The sequence below is a fragment of the Phlebotomus papatasi genome, chromosome 3 (genome assembly GCF_024763615.1).
Source record: "Phlebotomus papatasi isolate M1 chromosome 3, Ppap_2.1, whole genome shotgun sequence".
In the NCBI taxonomy this organism is placed as follows: domain Eukaryota; kingdom Metazoa; phylum Arthropoda; class Insecta; order Diptera; family Psychodidae; genus Phlebotomus; species Phlebotomus papatasi.
Genome location: NC_077224.1, coordinates 60560657 through 60586444, shown reverse-complemented (window position 1 = coordinate 60586444; position 25788 = coordinate 60560657). Strand labels below are relative to the sequence as shown.

The window sequence follows — 25788 nt, the reverse complement described above, 5'->3', positions numbered from 1 at the left end:
AATATCCACTAAATTTTCACAATTTTACTGTGAATATAGCTAATGGACATTCAGCTAGCAGAATTAATAATTAAAATCAAAATAAAACAGGTATTTCTGGTATAAATTGTCCAAAAATAACTCACCCAAAACGCTGAACCACAGAATTCATCCATCTCGCTTTCGCAATCGGTTCCCAACCGGTTCACACAGTGCACTTGACCGAGCTGTCAGATAAAACAACAAAAGGTCACTTGGTTGCTAAATTATTCACAATTTTTCACTGAAAATCCCCACAAAAACAACTTAATTTGTGTGCAAAAAGTTAATAGAGAAGATGAGCAATAAGAAAAGTATATTTTTAGAGTCAGATTCGTCAATTCTTGAGGATAATTTGCGTTTTGTTAAGGTATTCACTGTTCTAACCTCACTTTTTACCCTTTCTCTTGGGGCCCTCTGGAAATTCAATTGGTTTCTTTTTCTCTTCTTCCAGAACGACTTTGAGGAGGAGATTAACACAGTGTTCAGCCAAGCTGGTGCTAATTTACCTCCACTCAGCACACAACAATTCAAAATTGTTAAACCACAGCCAGGTGAGTAGCACTGATCTTTACATATCCGGGAGTTAACTTTTCGCACACACCCCACGAAATTTCGTCACAGAGTGATACCTACTCAGGCAGCTCTAGCTCTAATTAGGTGATTTGTGGCCAAAAATTATCAGCTGCTTGATAAAGCGAACTTATCGCGAAATTTCTACCATCTAAAGTTCTTAGACTTATCTCCACTTAGCTTCTAATTAACCACTTAATTTGTCTATTGAGGGATTTCGCATGATTCCAAGAGCCTGGTCTTATCGAGACTTGTCTCAGCTTATTACTGAATGTTTAGCTGCCCCCCTCTTCATGGGAAAGTTGGTGACATAGATGACGAAGCATATTTTCTATCTCTTGTGAAATACAAATGTAGGAAGGGTAGAAAGATAAATCGATATTAAACAAGTGTGATAAGACCTAACTAGCTAATTGGAGCTATGATTCACATGTTGAGATTTTAGAGAAAAAAAGTGATAAATCACGTTTATTTACCCAACACGAGCAATTCAGCAAAAATTAAATTTAACGAGGAGATAATTGAATAAAAAATTCATACTTTTTTTAATGCCTGTATATTTTTTACAAGAGTAAATTCAATGAGTAATGAAATGAGTAACTAAGTGGAAAATCGGAAAATCGCGCCGTTATTGCATAAAAATCAAATGATCGCGCGATTTTGCCCAAAAATCGCAGCATCAAGCGATCTTTTGAACAAAAATCTCAAGATCGCGCGAAAATTGCGTGAAAATAGTGCAAAAAAGAGATGGCAAAGCGTTTCAGTCTTGCAGAATGCTCGAACTCACGAGATAGAGCTCTCCGTGAATTAATTTTTCGCATGATCTTTTATGATGTCTGCACATTAGTTAGAAGCAATCACGTCATTAGGGCATTAGCATTTCACGTCATTAGGGTTATATGACGGGAAAAAAAACATTTTTTTTGACTATATACATTAATTGAAATCTATCGGTTTGTGCACGACATCATAATAGAAGGATGTCAGATTCTTGGCTCATTTTCTCAAGACCCCAGATTCTTCACGAAAAGAAAATATTTGAGATCAAAAATCACTAATTTCGAACTTTGTGAAATGACTTCTTTTTCAAAATTGTTTATATTCATTTACTTTTTTCAACAAAAAGTTCTTTAGAAACATAAAATAGAATATCCAAAGATTGTATATTGCATATTTTGATATAATAAACTACTCCCAAATTTTCCAGAAAAGCGTGTAGAATTTTCCGGGTCATATATGACCCTATTGTCGGAAAGGGTAAAAGTTTATGAAAGTGTTTTCGTGTCAACAATGTAGTTGGGACAGTTGGGACATTGTTTTTCTTAGTGAAATCCAGAAGGAAAATATCTTGCTCCTGGACATTTGATCTTATATCTGATGAATTATAACATATTTTGCAATATTTTAGAGTATTCTGCAAGCGTCTCATATTGCGCAATTGTATTGTGTGTGAATAAATATGTAGATAAGTTTATTTTTGCCACTCAAAATATTGTGACAGTGACTGTTCAAGGAATTACCAGGAAGATTCCTTGAACATCAGGAGTACAGTGTTCATCAAAACAATCCAGTTTGCTATGGTTTTGGCCAAATTAATAAATTTAAGCTAAAAAAACTCTTAGAAAGCCCGTGATATAGATTTTGAAAATGGTATGTGTACTTCCCTTGCCGATAATAGGGTCATATATGACCTGGAGTTTTTCCGAGTTTTCACGCAATGGAATATTTTTTTCCTGTCAGAACTATTATATTTGATCATAAAGCATTAGGAAAAACTCAATTTTTCATTAATTCACTTGCATAATAAAAGTGTGACGCGAAAGAGTTGAACCACCTCTAAAACATATCCAAAAATAAAAGAAAGCGTAGGAGTGGTTTAAGAAAAATAGAAACCAAAAAACATGGTTTTGTTGGGGTTTGGAGAGGGGTGCGGAGAAAAATAAAAAGAACATCTAGAGATATCGTTTTTTTTTTATCGGGAGTCACCGAAGACTGGAACTTGATATCCCTTACCGTTTAAGCTCTAGGACGGTGACAAGTTGAAAAAGAGTCGATTATTACAACTGCTCTCTGTTTGAGCTTGAACAGTAAAATCATAAGATCTCTCGATTATGCAAGCACTACTTAAAAAAATCACACAATAGTGTAATTTCTTGCACAAAAATCAAAAAATTCCGGAATAGAGGAAAAGCTCATAATTTTGACCAGTTTCTTATTTTGGACATTTTGAGGATAAAATTGGACAGTAAAAGTAAATTGATTAAAATGATGGATTTTTATTCCAATATTTGATGAATAATGAATTCTATCTAAATATTTGTTCTTTTTGGAAGATTTTAACACTAAATACGTTAAATTTTGAATATGATTTGAGTTAAAATTGCTTTGTTAAAAATTCAGTGTGAGCAATTGTTTACGAGAAATATGACAGAACTTCGTATTTACTTCAGTCTTATTTAGCTGTGGTGAAGTACTTACAATGTTTCTTTGCTTTTTTGAGTGATATTATTGAATATTCATTGAATATTGTGTTGATTCTTTACTCTCAGAGAGAGTGAAGAATAAAAACAAGTCTCCGCAAAAGATTTGAATTCAAGACAAAAAAGACTAAAAATTAATCTGAGATATGAATGAAAAGATTAAAATTTATTCTATTATTTACTCTTTTGGTAGAATAAAATTAAGTCGTCAAAAAATATAATTTTAAGATTCACTTTTTTTTTCCAGTGTGTTTATAGTAAAAGGTATATTAGAGAAAAAACGTTATATTGCTTATATTTTATTAGATAAATAATTTTCAACACTTTGACAAAAGTGTCAATAGGGGTTACCTGTCGAATAGACGTTTCTGCGACCCTACCAATATTTTTCTCTCAAAACCTCACAAATTTCCATCTTTCGTTTCACGTAATTCCTGGATTTTTCTCGACTGGGACACTATTGGACATTAAATGGGGCCACCATAATGACTATTGGCCCCAAAAATTGCTTTCCGGACAACATTTTTGAACATTGAAATATTAGATGATGCTTATTGACTTCAAATTGCTCAAAATTTTGCAAAAAAAACTGCATAATTTAGTGCTTGCGAAGACGTCTGCGTATAAATGAGGGGAAGTTTAATTAAAAAAATATATCAATATTATTTAAAGAATCTAGGGGAAATTACTCTCCTTTCGAACGTTCATGCCTTAGAATAATGTGAATTTTCTCTTATTTTTCCTAAAAGATTTACAAATTTCTATTAAATATTATTTAACTTATTATCAATTATTGATAAATATGTGATAATCATGTCGCTCCTTGGAAATAACAAGGGGTCAACTCACTTTTTTTCGATTTTGAGATTCTAAGACAAAATTAATGTGAAAAAAAATTTCAGATAATATAAGTCATTAAATTTCATTATTAGAATTTCCTTATTAGACTTTCACATTTCTATTTAGTAATTAGTAAGTCTCTTAGAAAAATAAAAGAAAATTCACATTATTTAAAGGCATGAACGTTCGAAGGGAGAGTACTTTGCCGTAGATTCTTTAAAATTATTGATATATATTTTTTTTAATTATCACTATAAAATATTCAATTTTATAAGAAAATCGCAGAGCTAAAAAGGCTTTTTAATAATGAGTGTAAATGTTATTTATTGATTTTTTTAAACGTTTCACATATTATTTTAAAAATGTTTTTTTTTCAAGTTTGCTTCCCCATGGTTGGGAATTTTTGATAAAAAAAAAAACGTGTGCACTTATGTAGTAAATTATTCAAAAATGCGTCTTGAAATGTTTATCTTTGAAAACTCGTTAAAAAAAAAACTAGCAGCTACACATGGAGACAAAATTACGGCATTTTTATCGAATTTTCGGAAAAAATGGAGATTTTTTCAGAAAAAATGAAATTTTGAAAAAATCAAAATGGCGACATTGCAAATAGTTTTACCCGTTTTACCTAAAACCTTGGAATTTTTTTTTTAAATTAAACAATCCTGGCAAATTTAATAATATTAGTACGGTCTTAAAATTGTTTACAATCTATTTGACCATTATTTTGGTTAATTTTATGATAAAATTTAAAGCAACGAACGAATATAGAAATATTTTTGTTTCATCAAGCGTCATCTTGTTTTTGGCAAACTTAAATTTTTTAAATTCTGGACTGTCCTTATACATTTTCGATTGATATATTTGTGCACTCCTTTTCTATCTTCTAAATTCTTAACGCAATTTACCAGAAAACTATTTTATTTTCATTCTTTTATCTAAAAAAAAATCCTTTGCCTTCGACTTCCTGATTTTGAAAAGTAAATAGAGTACAATAGCTGTGTTTTTCAAACGTAATTCCAGTTATTATTTATACTTCATTTGAGATCAACACACTACAAGCTGTATATATTTATATTTACTTTACATACAAATCCACGAGTCAAGGTAGTCTGTTCTGGAAGATCGAGAATACGGTGAATACCAAAGGATAATAACAATTGATTAAAATGTTGAAATTGAAAAAAAAACTTCAGTCGAATTGTATATTTCAACAATGCTTCAAACAAAAATCAATTAATTGATTTTTTTTCCAAAGAATTTTGCCATCTGACAAATACAATCAAAATCTCTTCATTAAAAGTGTTAGATAAAAGTTGCCTTATCAGACGAACAATTAACAATATATAGGCACATAGTTTAGCATTGAAGCATGTGTTCTGACTCCACAAGTAAAAAAAATCTCGCTTCAGTGTTGGTATTTGTTTGATTACAACACGACCAGGAGAGCCCCAAAAACACTCGTTATTCAAATTTCACAATCATGTGCAAGTTTAAATGAGAATGAGGAGGCAGAAAATGATTCTGTGACTGAGAAAATGTCGGTATGAGGATTACGGAAATTTTCTCATCAAAAGTGTAGATAGAATCATTCAACTTCCTCATCCATCTTGAGAACATTCTTATGGTGAAAGGACAAAAAATTAACATAAAACAAAAAAAAAGAAAAGAAAAAAAGAAACACTGCACAAAAAGATGAAGATTCACATGATGCTGCGGTTTAAATTAAGAAGATACAGTGTTAGAAAAAATGAGCAAAAAGCACGGATTTGTGGCTTTTTGGGAACAGGTTTGAAGAATTTTTTTCACTCTTCTTTTTTCACCAAATTAACTTCTTCAGAAGTTGAATCGATCAAGGTGTTCCAAAAAACGTATTTCCGGTTTAAGAATTAATCTTTCAGAATATCTCCCGTCTTTGCAAAATGCACTGTAATGACTCTAATCCAATAGCACTTAATAAAATTTAATATATTTACACTCTTGGGCTTCAGTAAAACCATGATATTGCAATTTCGCGTCTGTTTTGATAAAGATATTACGAAACACTTGCAGCTTATCATAAAGCAAGATATTTAATGTTCGTGATTCATCTTTCATATTTTATTTCATTCATAATGCAGAATCACGTTAGAATTAAATTAAAAAATACTGCTTCACTATAACTTTTCTGGATCTTAATTTTTCTTGAAGGATGAACTAAATAAATTTATTGTAAAATTTCACATTTTATGCTTCAAATTTTAAGAATAGAATAGAATTTGATAGTTAATCTTAAAGATAAATCAACGCCAGGATCTTCGAAGAGAAATAAGAAACTCCACCTACCGAACAATAAGCCACGCCCCCTTAGTAAAAAATAAATAAAAAAGAACGTATTTAGCAAAAAATGTTCTCCAAAAATGTCCCTGCATAATATCATTGATATTTTTAACAAATAAAGAATAAAAATTAGAGGGTTTTCTAATGTGACGGGATACGAAAAAAATATTAAAAATTAGGCGTGGCTTGATGATAAGAATCTGTTATCCAGCCGTTCTATCTCTCTTACACTGAAAAAAATATTTTGTGAAATTGTTTGTGAGTTTCTGCTGTGATTTTACAAATTGCTCGTAAATCGTATAACCCACTAAAAAGTCCTTAAAAGTTTATACTTTTCTCACAATTCGTACAAAACTTTACGAACAAATGACAAAAGTTTACGAGCATTTTTGTGCGTGTTTCCGAACATTCACGAATAAATGTCTGTAAAAGAACAAAAAAAGCTTGTCAAGTATCATATTACGAACAATGTTTGCGAAAAAATACACACTTTTACGAGTTTTTTAGTGGGTTATACAATTTACGAACATTTCGTAAGTCTCCAGTAGGTATTCACAAATATTTATGAACAATTTTACAATTTTTCTTCTGTGTAGGAATAATTGTTAAAAACTACGACTCAAGTCAAAATTCACATCCCATTCTTTCTTAAAAGCTTTGAATATGTCTATCCTACTCTTTCGGACTCTTCTTCTTCTCTTGGACATCATTTCAAATTAAATGCAGTTCAGTTCAATTTTTGAATTTAGTTTGTCCAATCATTATTTTCTTAAGTTCTTCTATGTCGTGGAAAAAATAATACGAAAGGGTTAAAAATACATTCTATTGCATTTTTATGACTTCGCGAAAAGTTTTTAAAATTTGTGCAGAGTTACACGCGAATAGTTTGACAAAGCGTCGATTTTGATAATATTTTTCATCGTTCTGTTTTTTTATTTCAATTTTGTGTAGCAAATTGCTTTCTTAGATAGTTACACATTGTAAATAAATGAAGTTGGGAAGAATTTATTATAAAGAATTTAAATTCAGTGAGCCTTAAGACGCGTGTTTGATAAAAGTACTCTCTGCGTCCCTAAAAGATTTTTTTTCTTTCATAATAATCATCTATTATTCAGAATGGAACAAATTCCGATATTTTAATCGTTTTAGTTCATGGTTTCTAGTACTTTGACTGAATTGATTAAAGTTTAGAAACTCCACAAAAAGAAAACGATCCTAAACGTGTGTAAACTGTAGCTTTTTCGTATTGCACTAACGAATAAGGGAAGAGCACCAGCGATCGGCAGTGTTCCTCGGATCGTCAGGTTATTACCATTATTGTTAGACCAATTCATATGAATTTTTAAAAATCACTAGCTACTTTTTACCATTTAAGTCACACAAGAATGTAGTGCATTAGCTCAGATTTAATTTATAAAATCAATTTTCCGTGAAACACCTGATTAAATTCGTGACGATCCGAGGTACAGAGTACAAAGATGCAATTACATCTATTTTTTATTAATTTATTGTAAGAATTTAAAACTCAAATGCACAGATAGTTAAATGGATCACTAAATACCGATTAGCATACACAAAAATACCAAATAGTATTTTGAGGCTTATATTTGCAACTAAATATCGATCATGTCTCTTAACATTCCGATCCGGGGTGCTCTTCCCTTAAATCTTCTATTAATCCAAAAAATCAGGGATAATAGTAATTGTTGTATTTCAGGCACTAAGATCTTCACAAGTGTTTCTTCTTGAAAAGTAGTTGAGTTATTCCATTTGATATATTTTTTCTATTTCTAATATTTTTAATACAGTTTTTTATGGATAATCCAGTTTTGATGCTTAACGAACATGAGCAAAAATATTTCTCTAACTATAATTTTAGTTTCGTTGTGACTGCTTTTTTCAATGATAATAGGAGGCGTGGTCTATTTTTCGCGAATACAGTTTAAACTCCCTTATGATGGAAATTGTCTGCATTTGTCTCAAAAATTCCATGTTATATGCATATTAAGCGTTTTAAACATTACAGGTAAATGAGAAAAAAATTATTGAACTGATCACAATTCATAAGAGGATGTGGCTTATAATTAAAAAGAGATTTAAAAAATGTTTAAATTTTAGAGCTTTAAAATGCAGAACTTAAGGGAAATATAACGTTCTATCAACTTTTTTTTGTAAAATCCGAAGAATATCAATTAACATTAATAAAAATAAACAATTAGCAAAATTATTATAAGCATTTATTTGCTATCAGTTGTCCCAATTTGATTAGTTTATTACTCCACTTAATTTAATTGTTGCTCTCTTAGTTTGTTTATTTCAATAAGATTTAATATTATTATTTCTATACAGATTCAAGATAATGAGTTATTTTATTTTTTATTAGAAATTCCTTTTACTTTGTGCCGAGCGAGACTCAATCTAGCAACCGTAAAACGGTCTTGAGATTAGAGGTTTAGCCGAGCTCCCGAAGATTTTATTATTCTACATTAGCAACCAAATTTATTGATTTCCACACTGAGGGAAATCCGAATAAGTTAAAATAACTTTCCGGAAATGTTAATTTTACCCTGCAGTATTGATCCGAAATCGGTGTAAATATTATGCTTTTTATGTGTATTAAGGGTTAAAGTTACCCTTTTCATGTTATTTTTACCATTAAAAAGGTGTAAAATTAACATAAAAAAATGTTGATATATTTTTACACCTCTAAAAAAGGTAAAAGTTATGAGGAAAAAAAGTTAATTGCACCCCCGTTTTTTTCTCAGTGTATAAATTAGTACATTATTTGCCCTTAATAATCCAATCCTAAGTCACTTTTTCCCATAAAAAAAATCTTGAATAGTAAGAAATTATAGAAGTTAAACCGTATGGCTCAGCCTTAAGCGGTCTTCAGACTAGAGGTTTAGCCGAGTTCCCGAAGGTCTCTAATTTCTAAATAGCGAGCAATTTTATAGCTTTTTGAGAGCCTAATAGGTTAATTATCTTTAATAATTCAATCCTAAGTTAATATTTTTTTTTAAATTGTGATTGAAAAGGTATTAGAGCAATTAAGCCATATAGCTAAGTCTTATATAGGCTTCAGATTAGAGGTTTAGCCCAGTTCCCGAATGTCTCAAAATCTTAAATAGCAAGCAATTTTATAGCTTTTTGAGAGTCTAATAGGTTAATTATCTTTAATAATTCAATCCTAAGTTAAATTTTCCCAAAAAAATTTTATTGATAAGGAATTAGAGCAATTAGGCCATATGGCTAAGCCTTAGGCCGGCTTCAGACTAGAGGTTTAGCCCAGTTCCCGAATGTCTCAAAATCTTAAATTGCGAGCAATTTTATTCCTTTTTAAGAGCCTAATAGGTCATTTTTTGTCCTTAGTAATCCAATTCAAAGTTAAGTTTTTCCAAAAAATCGTAATTGACAAAAAATAGTGTAAATTAACCATATCGACGGCTCCATTCCATACTATGCTAAGTCGACTTAGCTTTATATTACTCCGAGAGATATGTTGTTCCTGAGACCGAGATCTACAACTTCTGAAAATTTGGTGGTTATCCGATGTTCGGGTAACGAGATATTTGAGATTTTCGAAAAAAAATTATACGGGCAGCATAGGAAATCGCCAACTTCATAAATGGCTCTCCTGAAAAGTTGTCATTCTGAGATAGCATAGTATGGAATGGAACCGTCGATATAATCCAGGTTTCAGACTATAGGTTTAGCTTAGTTTCCGAATGTCACGAAATCTAATGTTAAATCAAAATTTTCTCAAAAATTTTACGTGATAAGAAATTATCCTTATGGCTAAACCTTAGGTCTGAAACCCGTATAAGGGTCAAGCCAGGGACCTCACACTCCAAAATAAATAAATCCTTTACTCAAAATCCAGTGTGATAAAAAACTATCCATTGTAATCTTTTTTTTTAGTTTTTGGAACACCTTGATTGGTTCACTCATTGTCAAAGATCCAAAGACATTTTTTATCCATTGGCGTGTGTGTTGAATTAAAATTGAAATATGACGAGAGGAAAAGTGAAGAAAATAACGTCACTGATTCTTTAGCTACTTCACACTCTCATTGAGACACTTTATTCAATTGATTTGGTATGGAAACACTGTCCAAAGAATCAATTAAATTTCCCTCTTTTAATTTCTAGATGAAAATTCATCACTGTGAGGGCTCATAAAGAGCAACTTTTTTTTTGGTTTATAACAATGAAACCACAAAACCACTTTCTCACCAATGTTTTTTGCCTCCAACAGAATGTAAAAAGCACAGAATAACCAGAAAAAAAAGAACTTAAAATACCAAACCGCGATGTAACTGAAGAGCTTCTATGCTGGATGGATGCTCAAAAGTGACTGAAGAGTCAATGTGAATGATATTGTGAAGGTTCCCCCCATTTTATATATTTCATTTTACTATATATTATTTCGTGGAATTGTGTAAGAAATATACAACAACGACAACAACCAATACAGAGTGATGAAAGAAGCATGAAACTTTATCAAATTTGCCGGCAAAATGCTCTCTTCTGTGTTTGAGTTGAGAGTTAATAATCACGAGAATGACATTTAATAATTTTAACATACAATATTAACTGTTTTTAATATGACTAAGAATGTATCTTCGGGAATATTCTACATTAAATGTAATCTTGAGGGCTGCACTTCAAATGGTAAATCTGTATTAAAAATTGAGTAAATAATAACGACAATTATTAGTAATACATTCGCATACATTGTAGTGCATGGTTTAGTAGTATACTTTCAAAAATTTAATTATAAACCTCCCAAAAAGATTTACGGTAAAAAAGAGAGTTTTGTTGAGGTATTTGTGCGCTCAATACCTCGTAAATTACCTAAAATTGCTGTCTCTCACATTCACGGGCAATCAACATAATGTTTTTTTACGTGTGGACAAGAGGGCAGTATTTTTTGATGGTCAGGAGTTGGAGGAATGAATCAGACAAATTATGCTCTGAGAGAGCGAGCAATGGAAAAACAATAAGAATAGGAATTGAAAGAGTTAAAAAGAGAAGGGACGACAAATAAAAAACATTGGCGGGTATTACATAATTTTAATGAATGGTATACTAAAATAAATAATGATGGGGAAGTAAGGCAAATCCATATAAAGAGAATTAGTCAAGTAGAAGGATTCTCAGCAGTTATCAATTAATTGTCTAAAAAAAAATCGTAAAATCAAAATTCACATCCTTGTTCTTCTCAAACGTTATGCGTATGTCTATCTCACTCTTTCGCACTCTTCTTCTTCTTTTGAACATCATTCATGACATTTAATGCGAATTTTGATTTCACGAAATTTCCCTGATAGGAAAATCCAAAGGCATTAAATATTCAAAATTTTATACAATTAAAAAAAAAAGAAATCTGATAAGTTATCGATACTTATTAATGAATTGAAAGGCTTATTTTGTGAAATTCTTCATGCTTGAAAGAAGGCCATTTACTATCATACAAGACCTCATTATCTGTAATCTATAGTTGTTTGATAAGTAAAGGTGTAACTAAATTAAGCTTAGATAAGTTTTCTATTTAAAAAAAGAGCCATAGTCTATGAATAGTTTCAGTGCGTAATTTGGTGTTCTTATTGTGATATTATAAAATGTAATAGGACCTAAAAATAGAAATATGAGAATCCCAAAAGAAAACACAATTTTTTTGTTTTTGGAAAAGTTGGAAAAGGAAGAAAGATATTACAATATTCTATAAAAAATATTTTAAGTGCAAAAAAAATGCTCCAAGTTACTTTTGTCATATAAAGGAAGTCTATACTAGCTGAAATTTGGAGAGATGGGCAAGTAAAAACCAGTTCAACTTCCTACGTATTTGTGTGTTGAATCCGCTTTTTATAGTCCGAATGGGACGAATGGGAAGTTAAATACCTTAATCACAAACTATCATGGAAGGGACATTTGGAAAACTGCATTAATGCGGCTAATAGATCCCTTTCCTAGATGACTTCCACATTGAGGGAATTTATTTTTTTTTCATTTTTCGATATGATTACCCAGGCGGACATTTCGTCCTTATGCGGAAATACCGTTGAATCATTCCTAACAACGCTTTTTCAAGGTCAAAGGTTATATCCTTTAAGAACAACTGGGACATCGGTATCCCAAAAATAAAAATTGTTTTTTTCGGACTAATATAGATTAGAGGACAAAATAACTTTCTACAGCAGAGGTGTGCAAGAAACCGTTGAAACCGAATTAACGTCAAAATAAGTTTGTTATAGTAGCGTTTTGACCATTGACGTACATGTTTCATTTGACGTTAATTCGGTTTCAACGGTTTCTTGCAAACCTCTGTTCTACAGTTTAAAAAAAAATGTTTTTTTAGACATCGGTGTCCCGGTGTCCCAAATTTAACTTAAAGAGTTAAGAGACTCTAGAGACCGCATCTCTCAACAGAATGATATTATGTTTGCGTTCGTCTTGTAATTTTCAACAACACAAGACCGTTTTTAAACAGTTCTGAAACTAGGGGTCTCGCTAAAGTATTAGAAGAGGCAATATATATAGTCGTAAGAAGGAATGAATAGAATAGAGATTTACTAAAGACTGAATTTTCAGTCATTGCCGACATCAAGCATCTTTTATCGTTTCGCTTATAGTCTGATAACAAACTTTCGAAGATATCTCAACCTGAAATTTCAATACCTTTCAAATAAATCCAAAATTACCCAAATCTGGTTAAAAATACTCCCTTTATAGAGTGGTTTAGCTTTGACCTTGAGAAAATCAATAAACGAAATGTTTACCAAAAATAAAAGAAATCGTCAGGCCTGTTTATGAAAAAATAAAAAGAATAATTTAGAGAATGGGGATGAGTAAAAAAAGGAAGGAAACGTCACCAATTAATGTCTGTTTATGGGGGGGGGGTCACTGACGACCGAAAGTTGATATCTCTTGCCCTTTGAGCTCTAGCCCAGTAAAAATTGCTCAAGGATTGCTCGAAAACGCGTCGTGCGAATTTCTTAATTTTTGGATATGTTTTAAAGATCACCCAGGCGAACATTTCATCTATATTCGAAAATCCCGTTGAGTCATTCCTAATAACGGTTTTTCAAGGTCAAAGGTTAAAAAGACACTAGAGAGCGCATTGATCAAGCGAATTGGGTCATGTTTGGGGTCGTTGGAAAGGTCTTGGAATTTCCGACAAAACTGAACCGGTTCCAATCGGTTTTAAACTGGTAATGGACAGATTCATAGCCTATAACTAATTTTTATGAGAAAATTAATTCTATTACTTTTAAAACTGTTTGGGGGATCTTTTGAGTGATTTACGAATCGGTTGAAATCGGTTGAGAACCGGTAAACGGTAAATGATGCGAAAGTATACTTTTTCAGTATAGCATCTAAGTCACGAGTTCGAGCATATCGCAAAGCCTGGGACGCTTTGCCATCCCTTTTTAATTGCCACATCTACAAATATCTGCTTTTAACAACTATTTGCAAAAATTTTAAATTCCTTTAAATTTGTAAGAAAAACAGGGGATCCTATAAAAATCTTCAGCTTTCACAATTTCTCTTGAAAACAACGAAGATGATTAAGCAGAAAATTAAAATATGATTCACTATTTGCCCATTTCAATGCTGAATTCTCTTTCAACAAGAAAAAAAGATATACCGTCAATATTTACTTTAACACTTTGTGCGATTGAATAAATATTTTCGCGAAGGCATGAGAATGCAATATATTGGGCCCTAGAACTAGAGGATGTCCAGAGAGTATTCTTCAAATGTACATAATACATAAAGAGAGTGAATATAAATTTTGATGTGTCACAGAAATGAAAAATTAATTTAATAATTACTTCCGGGAGTTTGCGTCAAGTATCTATTGGTTTTTTTTTGTATCTCTGGGTCATGGCTGTAGGATTCTGCATAAAGGCTCACAGAACAGAGAATGGTGGAAAGTTGTTTGTTAACATTTGTCAGACGGAGGACATTCCAGCACCTAAGGATATCACAGAGGAAGAATTGATGAAGATTTTAAATTCAGATGCTCCCAATTCTTATAAAATTCCCATGAGTATTGGAGAGCCGAGGATGACAAAGGATAAGGCAGGAAATGACGCTAGAGTTTGTGATATTGCCATAAATAGTGGGTTTTTTGTGAAAGTAGAGAGTGTCAGGTTATTCCGGGATTTCTTGATAGCTCTGGTCTTTGAAGCGGTAGATGTTAAATATGGAATGCCTTGTGAGGATAATTCTTGGGTGATACTGAAAAATAGAAAATCCGTTGGTACTCTCACTACGCATCGTATTGAGAATAGAGATGCGAAATTGGTCAAAGATTACTATGAAGGGGATCAGAATCGGGAATCAAAATCCCTAATCCAGGAGATTGATGCACCATTGGTCACGAAGGGGAAAGAAGCCAAGCAGATTAGCAATAAGAAGCAACAGGAAGCACAGTATAAGCCCAATCCCACTAAATTGGCAGTTTCTCAGGCCAATACCAAAAAACCCAATTATCGAATCACTTTGGAGCCTCGAGAGGGCGAAGTGAAGCAACTTGTGGCTGAATTTCATATGCCAGAATGTGTTTCTGCTAAGGAAATTACTCTGGATATTGGAGAGGATAGGATCCTGATAGAGGCCAGAAAGAGAGGATATCTCATCGAGGGATTTCTCGACTATCCTCTAAATCAAGATATCTCATCGGCAGTTTTTGATACTGGAAGAGGGGTGAGTGGTTTCTTAAATAAGCTCCGCCCAAATGTAATGTTAAGCCACACCCTTTTTACGAACTGTATTTTATTAAAGTGAAAGTTCCTTAAACAATTTTTTTTCGCGAAGATGTAACACCGCCCTAAAAATTACTACTTTATTCGATAATGGGGATTAATAAGCCCCGCCCACAAAGCAAACTACCGCCCTTAAAGGAAACAAAAATATTCAATAGCAATATATTTTTGAAATTTATTGCAATTTTCTTTCATCTTCAACAATCTTGCGAGACGAAAAATAAAAGTAAATGGTTGTAAGTGAGGCAAGTGCACACTAATAGGCGTGGTTTCCCAAGGTGGGCGTGGCAATACTAATTTCTTTTCTTGGCCGAATAGTTTCACAAAATTAGTTTTCGTTGTCTTGGGCTTCTTCAGTAATAATTTTTCAGTGCTTTATTTTTTTATTTTCACAAGCCTTGGAAAGGGGCGTGGTCTAAATAGATTTTTCCTTATGGTGTAGCAGTAACAATTACTCCCTTTACCCTGCGCCCCTAGGAACTTATTTACCGATTTTTCAAATCTTATTCACAATTTTGAATAAATGTGACAAAGAAATTAATTTCATAGCCACGCCCATGGGGGTGACATTAGCTCTAAAAAATGCGACCAGTTTTAGTGTAAAGTTTTTCCTGTTTTTGTACACATTTCACGAGATATCTCCAAAACTACGTAGGTTGCCAATTTGGGGTTTTCGGCTGCGCATTCTACATTAAATTTGCTTTTATTTTGTATTTGTATTATTTACTAATTCATTCTAGAATGACATAAAATAGCTAATAAACTCAATAGTTTTTTCGGCGCGCTAAAAACATATGGGAAACATAGGAAACGTCATGTCCCTGGCCACGCCCATTCCGGTGCTATGATCAATAATTTTTTTTTCTCTTTTAAGTATTCTTTGAACTTTATTGTTGTGGACAGAACGCCATCTGACGGAAATTTTATGAATTAATATTTTCTGGCATTGTAATTTATGCCCTTCCGGCATTTTGTCTTTTCATTTTGTGACTTTAATGGCGAAACACGCGTGAATACGGCGACTATAGAATTTTGGTTATTTTCTCGAGTAAGTTGTGAAAATGGTGTAAAATTATGCTATCTATTGAATCTAAGAGGATATTTCTTTTCTTTGCGATAGGTTGATTAAATAGAGATAGACGGATTTAATAGATATTAAGCGATATTCAGAACAATATTGAAGTTTTATTAGGGAAAGACAAAGACGATTTATTTAGTAATTAGGACGGCTTTTAATCAATTTAATTATTAGCTCTACTAGATCTTCTCGGGAATTAGCCGTGTCTCGCCGGCTTTAAGACGACGACAAATAAAAAGCATTTACAAAAGAATACAGTCCACTCGATTTGACGACGACCCCAACATTTATTATGGGTTTTGGATAATTATAATCGTTGGTCGGTCTAGGGAAATCGAAGCTAAACAAATAAAATATCATATCGGTTAACCACTCCCATTAATTTCTAGGCGGAGCATAAATAATTTCCTTTCTTTGAGAAATATGTAATAGATCTGTTTAGTCCCTAGTAATTTTTTTTCAATATTCTTAAACTTTTTCTTTGCAAAATTAAAGTATTTGATTAGTAATGTAATGAAACACTACTGAAATATCGAAATAATAAAAGTAAATACCTTTTAATTAAGGGCGGAATTAAATGGGGCATGATATCAAATGGTTTACTTTGCCGTATTATGATAAATGTTATAAATTTAATGCAATATTTCGACAATATTTTTCTTTTACATGGAACTTTCATCGATAATACTAGAGAAAATGTATTTAAAAAAAAGGACATGCAATAAGGGGCGTGGCCAAAATTATTCAAGTCCAGAAAAACTGCCCAAATTACAATTGTAGGTCTCAAAAACTTAAGATATTTGTATTTTTAACAGATATATTTGATATGCGGTTCTGTATATTATTTTAGCAGGGGCCTCTCGACATTTCATTTTTCCATACGTTTTTGCATAGAGGCACTGAAGACTACTGACAAGTTTTTTCCTAAAGAGAATTGACTTATCAGTTTAATAGATTTCGAAATCGTGCATTAAAAGCTATCTAAAAATACATATTTCATAATGCTCGCCGAAATAATACAAGAACTGCGAGAAAATTTGTGTAAGTCGCAGTGCAATATCTGCAAAATTTTTACAAGGGAAAGTGGGAAAATGTCTTCACTTTTTATTAGGTTTGATGGGCCCCAGATTTTAGGTTAGAATTTCATTTATTTAATTTCAAGTTTTTTGTCCTGGCTAAATTATTGATTGAAAATTGCCTAGACTGTAAAGACGGTAAATCAAGATTGAAAATCCCTGCAATGATTTGTTTTAAATACAAAAATTTACCTTAAAATGTTATTCTTTTTTAAACTCTATTAAATCAGTCAAATTCTAACCTTAAAAAAGCATATACCGTAGTAGCCATAGAAAATATTTTTAGTGTTTGTTAAAGATTGGCATAGAAACATTATAGATTTCTTTAATATAAAAGAAATTTATAATGCTACATTAACTTTGGAAATTTTCTTTTGTATTAAAACTTTACTTTTTAAGTTTTTTTCATTTTTTTAGGTTAGGGTTTACATAACCTAAAATTATGTTAAGCGATTTTTTTTTTGGCAAAATTAGATACTGAGGTAAATTGAATTTATTTTTTGCAAGATCGATAGAGAGTAACTGTGATAAAAATTATATTCGAGGTAAACTTGGAACTTATTGAAATTGACGGTCAATATGACTACAACCTTAATGTGAATCATCCCAAAAATAAAGAAAACGACTTCAATTAGTAATGTTATATAAAGAGGCTGAACTACGAAGCAATCTAAACTGAATTCTTGGCAATTTTCATCAAACATTTTTCTTTTATTGTCTTTCAGGTTCTTACAGTTACAATACCTGTCCAGTGAACTTAACCGCCTTATAACCTTAATGTTTGAATCTTCGCGCCGATATATCAATTAAGGAAACACTTCAACTGTTCAACCGATTCGACTAGTGCATGGCTTCTGGTAGTGAGTCACTTGTCATTTTTCCTTGAATGTTTTTGTTCTTCCTTATATTCTTTTATTTGGTAAAAATCACAAATATCTCCTTCCCCAATCAAAGTCCAGATGAAGTATTGAGTTTTCGTAAAATATTTTTCAATAAATTAAATTTGGGGAATAACTATTTAAAATAATAACACTAAAGTAACCTCAAAAGTTTGTGTATCAATTTTGAGGGAGTTCCCAAAGGCTTTTGTGCCTCAAAGCGCCCCAGTATGTCCTCTAGCCCAGCACCTAGTGTCTCCATAAAGGAGTTGGCATCCCAGAGTGAATTCTATATTGGCCTGGGACTTGCCATCTCGTCGAGTGTATTCATTGGATCGAGTTTTATCATCAAGAAAAAGGCTCTGATCCGGATGACTCGAATTGGGGCTGTTAGGGCGAGTTCTGGTGGTTTTGGCTACCTCAAAGAATGGATCTGGTGGGCAGGTCTTATTTGCAGTGAGTATAATTATTCTAAAAGATTCTGAAAAGGAAAAGTATTCAGAACTCATTTTATTTGCACTAAAATCTTTTTTTCAAGGTGATGAATCACTGAATTTATTAGTACAATAAGGTATTTATGTTAAAATCAAAATAGATTTTATTAATGAAAAAATTTGAATATATTATTATCCCTCAATGATATTTAGAATCGTCAATTAGGGTAAATGTGCCAAATTCCGGCCAGCTTGCAATTTCGGCCACATTTTTTGTTTCTCGAATTTCCATAATTTTTTTGGTTTTTTTCATACTCTAGGGATTATACAATGCAAAAAATGACAAAAAAATGTTGTTTCAACGAACAAGATCATCTGAAAGAGACATTGGAAAAATTCCGGAAGGGCAAGGAACTATGAGAATGAAGGTGGCCGGAATAGGCCACCAATGCCATGTCTACATTTTTATTCATTTTAAAATGTATTAAAAAAGAACATAGAGAAAATGAAGACGATAGACTGTCTATAAGATTCCAAACACCACTCCTTATAAAAAAATAACAAAAAAAAATTAATTTGTATTAAAAATATTACATTTTAAACTTGAGACTTTGGCGCTTGCATGCAACTATGCCGAAATTTGGCACACTTACCCTAGATCACAAAAGTTAAGATTGTAAAGAATTCTAACTAAAATTTTGTTCGAATTTAAAGAATTTTCTAACTTCACTATCAATAGTATTCTTGTAGGATTGTCAATGCTCCCAGGAATTTTTCATATCTCTCAGTTCGAATAGGAGTCTTATTAATATGATTCCAAAAACATAATTTTTACATTATGTACTAATGTCGGGCTCTATTCTGCGTATAAAGATAAAGATAAAGTTTCAAAATAAAGATTTTAAAAATTTCAAGATTTGGCATTCTGCGATCTTGGATAAAAAGTCGAAGAAACGCAAATAAAGATTTATTCAATATCCAAACTGTCACTTATGACTTGTCATTTTGGCACTTTAGTCAACGAAGCCGATTTCTTGGTAGGAGATATTTTTTCTAGTTAATTTTCACAAGGAGTGGAAATTTTCTTTTAAAATTGTAGTGGACGAGGAAAGTCTTTCAGGTGGTATGAAATAGCTTACAAAATTGATAACTTTAAGTGCAAAAGTCCTGGAAATAATTTCACTTTTCATACACTTCTCTGGTACTTTGAGAAAAAAATAGTTCCGGAACAAAAAGAGCTTGAAATTGATTGAACACCAAGAAATCAGAGGGAATGTTTTATAAATTTTAGACGATTGGATTAAGGTACAGAAACCCCGAATTTCATGTTCAATTGTTTTTAATGTAGATTTTTGAGTGCACTTTTCACAAAATTTCTTAGATGGATTTACCGGTTTAAGAATCAGGAAACATCTGGCAGCAAAACAGATGCAAGGGATCCCTTCAACTTCAAGTCAGTCATAGAGAACCCAAATAACTCTCAGCTACCGGTTCATCACTGTCATTGTCAATAGATCGAAAAATAATGATCACTGGGATCACTGTGTTATAAAACGTTTGAGGTTCTAGTCGAGGAAATTCCTCTAGATCCTAAACCTGAAGCTTCGGCACATAAAGTACCTGTAACAATAACGAGAGCTAGGATTGTGTAGGAAGCAGACAACCATAAAAAAGCAAACTGGACGCTCTTAGGAAAAGTCTATCCGGTACTCATTCAAAAAAAAAGGAACGCCGGGCATAGAGAAGAGAAAGTGAGATGATTGAATGGGAAAAGCTTGGGAACTCCTTGGCGAGCCCTACCTTTAACAATTGCTAAAAATAAGAAACAGCGTCTGATCATAGGGTCGTAGAAGAAAAACTTTCTTGTCTCATCATGTAGAGCACCCTCAGAATAGTGCCAAAAAAAAAATTTTCTAGTTGAAACGCCCTAATATACATAAGGGTACAAAGGATCATTTCTAATACCAACGATTTTAACTGCTCGAACTCCAAGAGAGAGCAGTTTCCACAATCTTTGTTGAACTATAAGATATAGAGAATAAATTCAGTTCAGATTTTTAATTCATCAAAATTTTACGTTCTTCTGAAATATAGTACATTTTTTCGAAGTATGACTGAATATAAGTATTTTTTGTTGAAGTAAAAAAAAATAAAGTTGTATTTATTGTGTTCCTAATGTAATAGCGTATTACCCTCGTTATACTGCTTCTGCACTGCATCCTTAAATTTTCTAATAAAGTAAAAGATCTTTCATGGCTTTAATGCTTTTCAAAGTTTTGAAACTCGTTTCAAAACGCAAATAAAAATTTCAAAGCACCTCGAGACCACCTTTGAAATCTTTATGAAAAATAAAGAATATTGAGGTTAGATTCACCTTGAAATCTTGGGCGCAGAATACCAAATCTTGAAATATTTTTATCCAAGCTAAAAATAATGATATTTGACAGCTTTATTTTGAAATCTTGATTGTAGAATACCAAATCTTTATATTTATCTTTATTTCTTTATATTTATCTTTATCTTTATTCGCTGAATAGAGCCCGTCTTCAGAAGTAGGGTAAAAGGAACGTTTATTGACACTTTAAGAATTCGTGTCAACACCTATTGACACCCTACTTTGTACCATTTGGGATATGAAATTCGAACATCTCTGTTTATAGTAAAAGGTATATTACAGAAAAAAAGTAATATTACTTATATTTTACTAGATAAATTAAATAATTTTCAACATTTTGACAAAAGTGTCAATAGGGGTTCCCTGTCGAACAGACGTTCCTCCGACCCTACAAGTTTTTGACACGAAAATAAATTATCGACAAAACGTTCCATACTTAGCGGAGCACTCGAACTTTTGATATTGGTTATGAATTACCTGTTTAGAATTAATCTGTGTTAAGAAAAGCGTCCTGTGATACTTCTCAGAGAATATCCAAACCAGATACCTGAATGTAAAGAGTCAGAATTAATATATCCGGCGAAAAAGGATCCGTTTTCCTGATATCACTTCTTTATTCAAGAGATAATTAAATAATCATCCTTTAACACAACTTTTAAAAGGGTAATGATAATTAAATTCAAAAGATAAAGCAGATTGTGAACAGAAAAATAGACCTTTCTTGACTTTTTCTCTTTAATTCTTCACGACATTTCGAGGATGGATGTCCTCTTCATCAGGTTTCGAATGTGGAGGAAAAATCACGTAGGGGAAAGTGGTCTGCCTTTGAATGCGGCAGCCTTTGAATATTGTAATTTTTTCATTTTTTTTTAAAGCATAAATTCTTTTCTATTAACTATTAGATAGCTATTCATAATCCTCACAAGTCATCAAAAAATGCAGACTCTAGCTCTTATTTTCTAGGTGCTAGGGCAAGAAAACGAAACTGAGCTCTAAACTGTAATTTTGATGATCCACAATTCATGTATTTTTTCATTATCAAAATAATTTTTCGAACAAATCTTCTATTGTGAGTCATAGAAGGTTATTCTTGGATGGTATTTCTCCAAATACATTTTGATTCAGATGAGACAAATTTTGTAGGTGATAAAAGTTTGCAAATATTGCTCTGCGGCAGCCTTTGAATCTTAATGTTGTGTGCCTTTGAATCCTCTTTTTCCATACATTGAAACATCTGACAGATTCCTGTCCGGGAGCAGAATAGAACTCCTACTTTGGTCTGACGAATGTCATACAAGTACTTATAACATGCTGTCTTGCTCCGGTCACACTGACAATTGTCAACTTCAATGGCGTTTTCCTATAAATTTTCAAGTGAAAAGCAGTGCTTCAGAAAAATGTAAAAAATGTTGTTGTATAATGACTTTTGACTACAGTGGTGGTTTTATTGAGTGCATTAGGGTTCATGCTAATCAATTATGGGCCGTTTAATGTTACAGGCCTAATATTCTCAGTGAAAAATTAAGATTCAAAGGCTGCCTCAACCACATTCAAAGGCAGACCATGCAGGCTGCCTTTGAATATATTGATATCACATTTTCAAGTTCCTCACCAGGAAAAACTGAGGACTTGCGAGTCCTGAATGGGGTAAATATAGAAGCCTAATGAACAAGAGAATTTTTTGGTGTTGTTGAAAGTAAAACTCATGTTGTAGTTTACTCTGAAAAAAATCTCAAATTTTGATTATCATTTTACCGTTCAAAGGCAGACCACTTTCCCCTACAGGTGGGAAAATTTTGCTGCTGCAATGCACTTGAACTTTTTTACAATTCTTCACTCTGAAGTTCACCATCCAATGGACTGACACCGAAGAGGACTGACACTGAAGAGGACATCCATCCTCGAAACGTCGTGAAGAATTAAAGAGAAAAAGTCAAGAAAGGTCTATTTTTCCGTTCACAATCTGCTACAACCTATTAGACCGAAAATTCCTTCAAAAGATAAATGTAGATTTTTAAACTTTCAACTCCAATGGATATTCGAACGAGGTCTTGACAAGAATTGAATGATGCGATGACTTGACAATGTCTTTAGTACTAAAAAATATAGTTCTAAAAAAAATTACTTCGGAGGATTTTTTATGTTTTATATAGGATTTTAAAAGTTATGGTCCATCGCGTCAAGTTTCTGAGACATCTTAAGATAAAGGTAATTAAGAAATAAATAGAAATATTTTATGAAACTTGTGTTATCCCAATAACGGTACATCCTAGGATCTAAGTATCAAAAGAGGATTTGTGAAGAACTCTTAAGAATATTTTCCCATAACAAACTACATCCCTATCTCTTCATTTTCCTTGAAATTTTCCAGTTTTTTTTCATAAACACTTAAATATCTTTGGTTGGCACGTAACCTTTTCGTAAATTTATCTCCTTTATCTTCTTTATCCTTAATATACTTCACTGCGTCGCTAAAATATTCTACTTAGAATAAAGGTAAAGTCACCGAACATCACAAGAACGAATATTGTACCGTTATCGATACAGCAAAATCATAAAAAAATATAATTGCATAAGTTCAAGATTTCAAAATACAAGTTTTTAGGATCCCGGGATTCGGGACTTCGTTGTATTCAATAGTTATTTTCGAAATTGCTCCCGATCATAAGAATAATCGAAATCTCGAAATTGTGATATCCCGTCTTGGAAGCTTCTAATAGTTTTTACTAACATAAATTCTTCGAAAGAACTTCTGTTTTCTACTGCTCAAACTCCACAGAGAAAGCGTTATTCTCTTGATTTTGAGTTATATATGTATATATTTCGACTCCTTATTCCCTCCTAAGGGGTTGTATCTTCGTAGAATTTTAGAAATCTCTAGATTAGAGTTTTTTGATGTCACGCTGTTTGTCCGTCTGTGCGTCCGGCCGTTACTACGCCTAGAGTGCAAACGGTTAGAGATAGAGACTTGCACCTTCGGGAGACCTCACCGTTTCTCCACGAAGACTATGTTTTCTGGGATTACTCGAAAACGCATCGTTCGTTTTTTGATTTTTGGATATGGTATTAAGGTTATCATTCCTAAACAAGTTTCAAAAGGTTCACACGAATTGTGATACCAAAAAACGAGTTTTCTGGCTATGTTCTTACTATAATAATAATAATGGTGGCAAAAAGTTCCATAGTGGAACTAGGCCTTCCCACAAGTGGAGTTCGAGACATCCATTATTTTTTCTTATACAGGAATGGGGTTGTCAGTCCCATGCCCCGTGAAATCAAGTGCAGTGAAGCTCACTGGATGCAATCCGAACACCTTTAACGCCAGAAAAATTCCTGATGACCTAAAGGGGATTCGAACCCGGAACACTTGCATCATAGAGCGAGTGCTCTACCACTTGGCCCATTGAGTGCCCCGCTATGTAGGAGAATAGACGCTATGTAGGAAAACGTATAACTGGTCAAATTCATGTGTTCGAGAAGTCTCCAAAAAGTTATTTACTTGACAATTTTTCTTCGCATGAATACTTTTCCTTGGTTTCTTAGCTCTTCCTCAGGTAGAACATTTATTTAAATTCCTTTAATAGTGGGCGTTGGGGAAGCCGCCAATTTTGCTGCATATGCCTTTGCACCGGCCTCCCTGGTGACCCCTCTTGGGGCACTCAGTGTCATCGTAGCGGCTGTAATGTCGTCGAAGTTTCTCAATGAGAAACTCAATCTCTTAGGAAAACTCGGATGTTTTCTCTGCATAATTGGCTCAGTTATCATTGTGATTCATTCCCCCAAGGAAGTCGAAGTGGAAGATCTAGATATTTTGCTGGAGAAGCTACAGGATACAAGTTTTCTAATCTATGTTCTGGTGATAATGTCAATTTCTCTGGTGATTGCTGTCTATTTGGGTCCCAGATATGGTCATACAAATGTAATTTTCTACGTGCTTCTGTGCTCAGCAATCGGAAGTTTGACTGTAATGTCGTGCAAGGCTCTTGGGCTATGTATTAGGGACGTTATAACAGGGAGATCTTCAGATTTCTCCACGGCCATGCCATACGTTCTCATCATCACAACTATTGTCTTCATTGCTGTCCAGATGAATTATCTCAATCGGGCTCTGGACATTTTCAATACCAGCATCGTTACTCCGGTTTACTACGTGATCTTCACGACGCTTGTGATCGTGGCATCGGCGATCTTGTTCAAGGAATGGCGTCATATGGCGGCGTCTGACGTCATTGGCGATCTCTGTGGTTTTTTCGTGGTAATTGTGGCTGTTATCTTGCTCAATGCCTTCCGAGATATGGACATTACACTGAATGACGTGCGTGGTATCACGCGACCAAAGAGACAACTCCTCGAGCAGGGTAGTCAGATGGACGAGATACTCATTACTCAGCAGAAAAACTCTTATGGTACGAGTGAGCTTGAGAGAAGAGTATGACGAGACGAGCAACTAAAATACAATAAGGCTGCACCCAAATTAAGTTAATACATAGACTGCAAACAAATATTTTTATATCCATCCCTGTAGGAGTAAAAAAGAGAAAAAAACGAAGAAATAAATATTTCTATGATATAGCTCTCATAAATACAAAATTGTTATCAGACTTTGGATTTTCTTCCCATAAATGGAGCGTTGTTTTGCTGTTCGATTGTGTCTTAACGGAGAATTCCAATGAGGTTTTTGGAAGCTTAAGGGTGAGATAATGCAATTACTGTTTTGAAGGTCTATCAACAAAACTCACACTTGCCGAGATATTTTCGCAAATGCCTTATCAAGAATTCCCATAAGTATATAATTTTATTGCATTATTAATGTACTGTTCCGTGATAATGATTTGATTTATAGGTACACCCGGTACACCTCGCGAAATTCAATTACGTCTTTTTCTTGAATTTAACAAGTCAACATTGTTTTTTTATATAATATTTA

General features: G+C 32.8%; 2 protein-coding genes across 6 annotated transcripts in view; one reads left to right on the top strand and one right to left on the bottom strand.

Annotated features, from left to right (window-relative positions):
• Positions 1–10585, bottom strand: part of LOC129807028 (multidrug resistance-associated protein 1) — a 64724-nt gene extending 54139 nt beyond the window's left edge. The window contains exons 1-2 of one of the 2 annotated variants that reach the window (XM_055855976.1): positions 10463–10585; positions 126–206 (exon numbers count right to left, since the gene is read on the bottom strand). In XM_055855976.1, coding sequence (XP_055711951.1) covers positions 126–155 — 30 coding nt within the window. In that variant the 5' untranslated portion in view covers positions 156–206; positions 10463–10585. The remainder of the gene's footprint in view (positions 1–125; positions 207–10462) is intronic. The other variant, XM_055855975.1, reaches the window with a different exon arrangement.
• On the top strand, positions 169–25451 carry LOC129807077 (magnesium transporter NIPA2). 4 transcript variants are annotated; one of them, XM_055856101.1, is made up of 4 exons: positions 169–388; positions 473–572; positions 14127–14941; positions 17880–18203. In XM_055856101.1, exons 1-4 carry the CDS (start codon positions 317–319, stop codon positions 17907–17909), a joined length of 1017 nt encoding a protein of 338 aa, XP_055712076.1. In that variant the 5' UTR covers positions 169–316; the 3' UTR covers positions 17910–18203. The 4 variants fall into 4 exon arrangements, with proteins under 4 accessions (XP_055712076.1, XP_055712075.1, XP_055712074.1 ...); XM_055856100.1 differs by lacking the exon at positions 17880–18203 and having other exon boundaries at positions 172–384; positions 469–572; positions 14127–16432; XM_055856099.1 differs by lacking the exon at positions 17880–18203 and having other exon boundaries at positions 172–388; positions 14127–16432.
• Positions 25452–25788: the final 337 nt, after the last annotated feature.

Bases quoted from the DNA above. Each gene is read 5' to 3' on its own strand.
- LOC129807077 (XM_055856098.1), top strand. From the start codon at position 18,263: ATGTCCTCTAGCCCAGCACCTAGTGTCTCCATAAAGGAGTTGGCATCC. The intron at 18,489-24,445 runs GTGAGTATAATT...TTCCTTTAATAG, and splicing joins GTGGGCAGGTCTTATTTGCA to TGGGCGTTGGGGAAGCCGCC.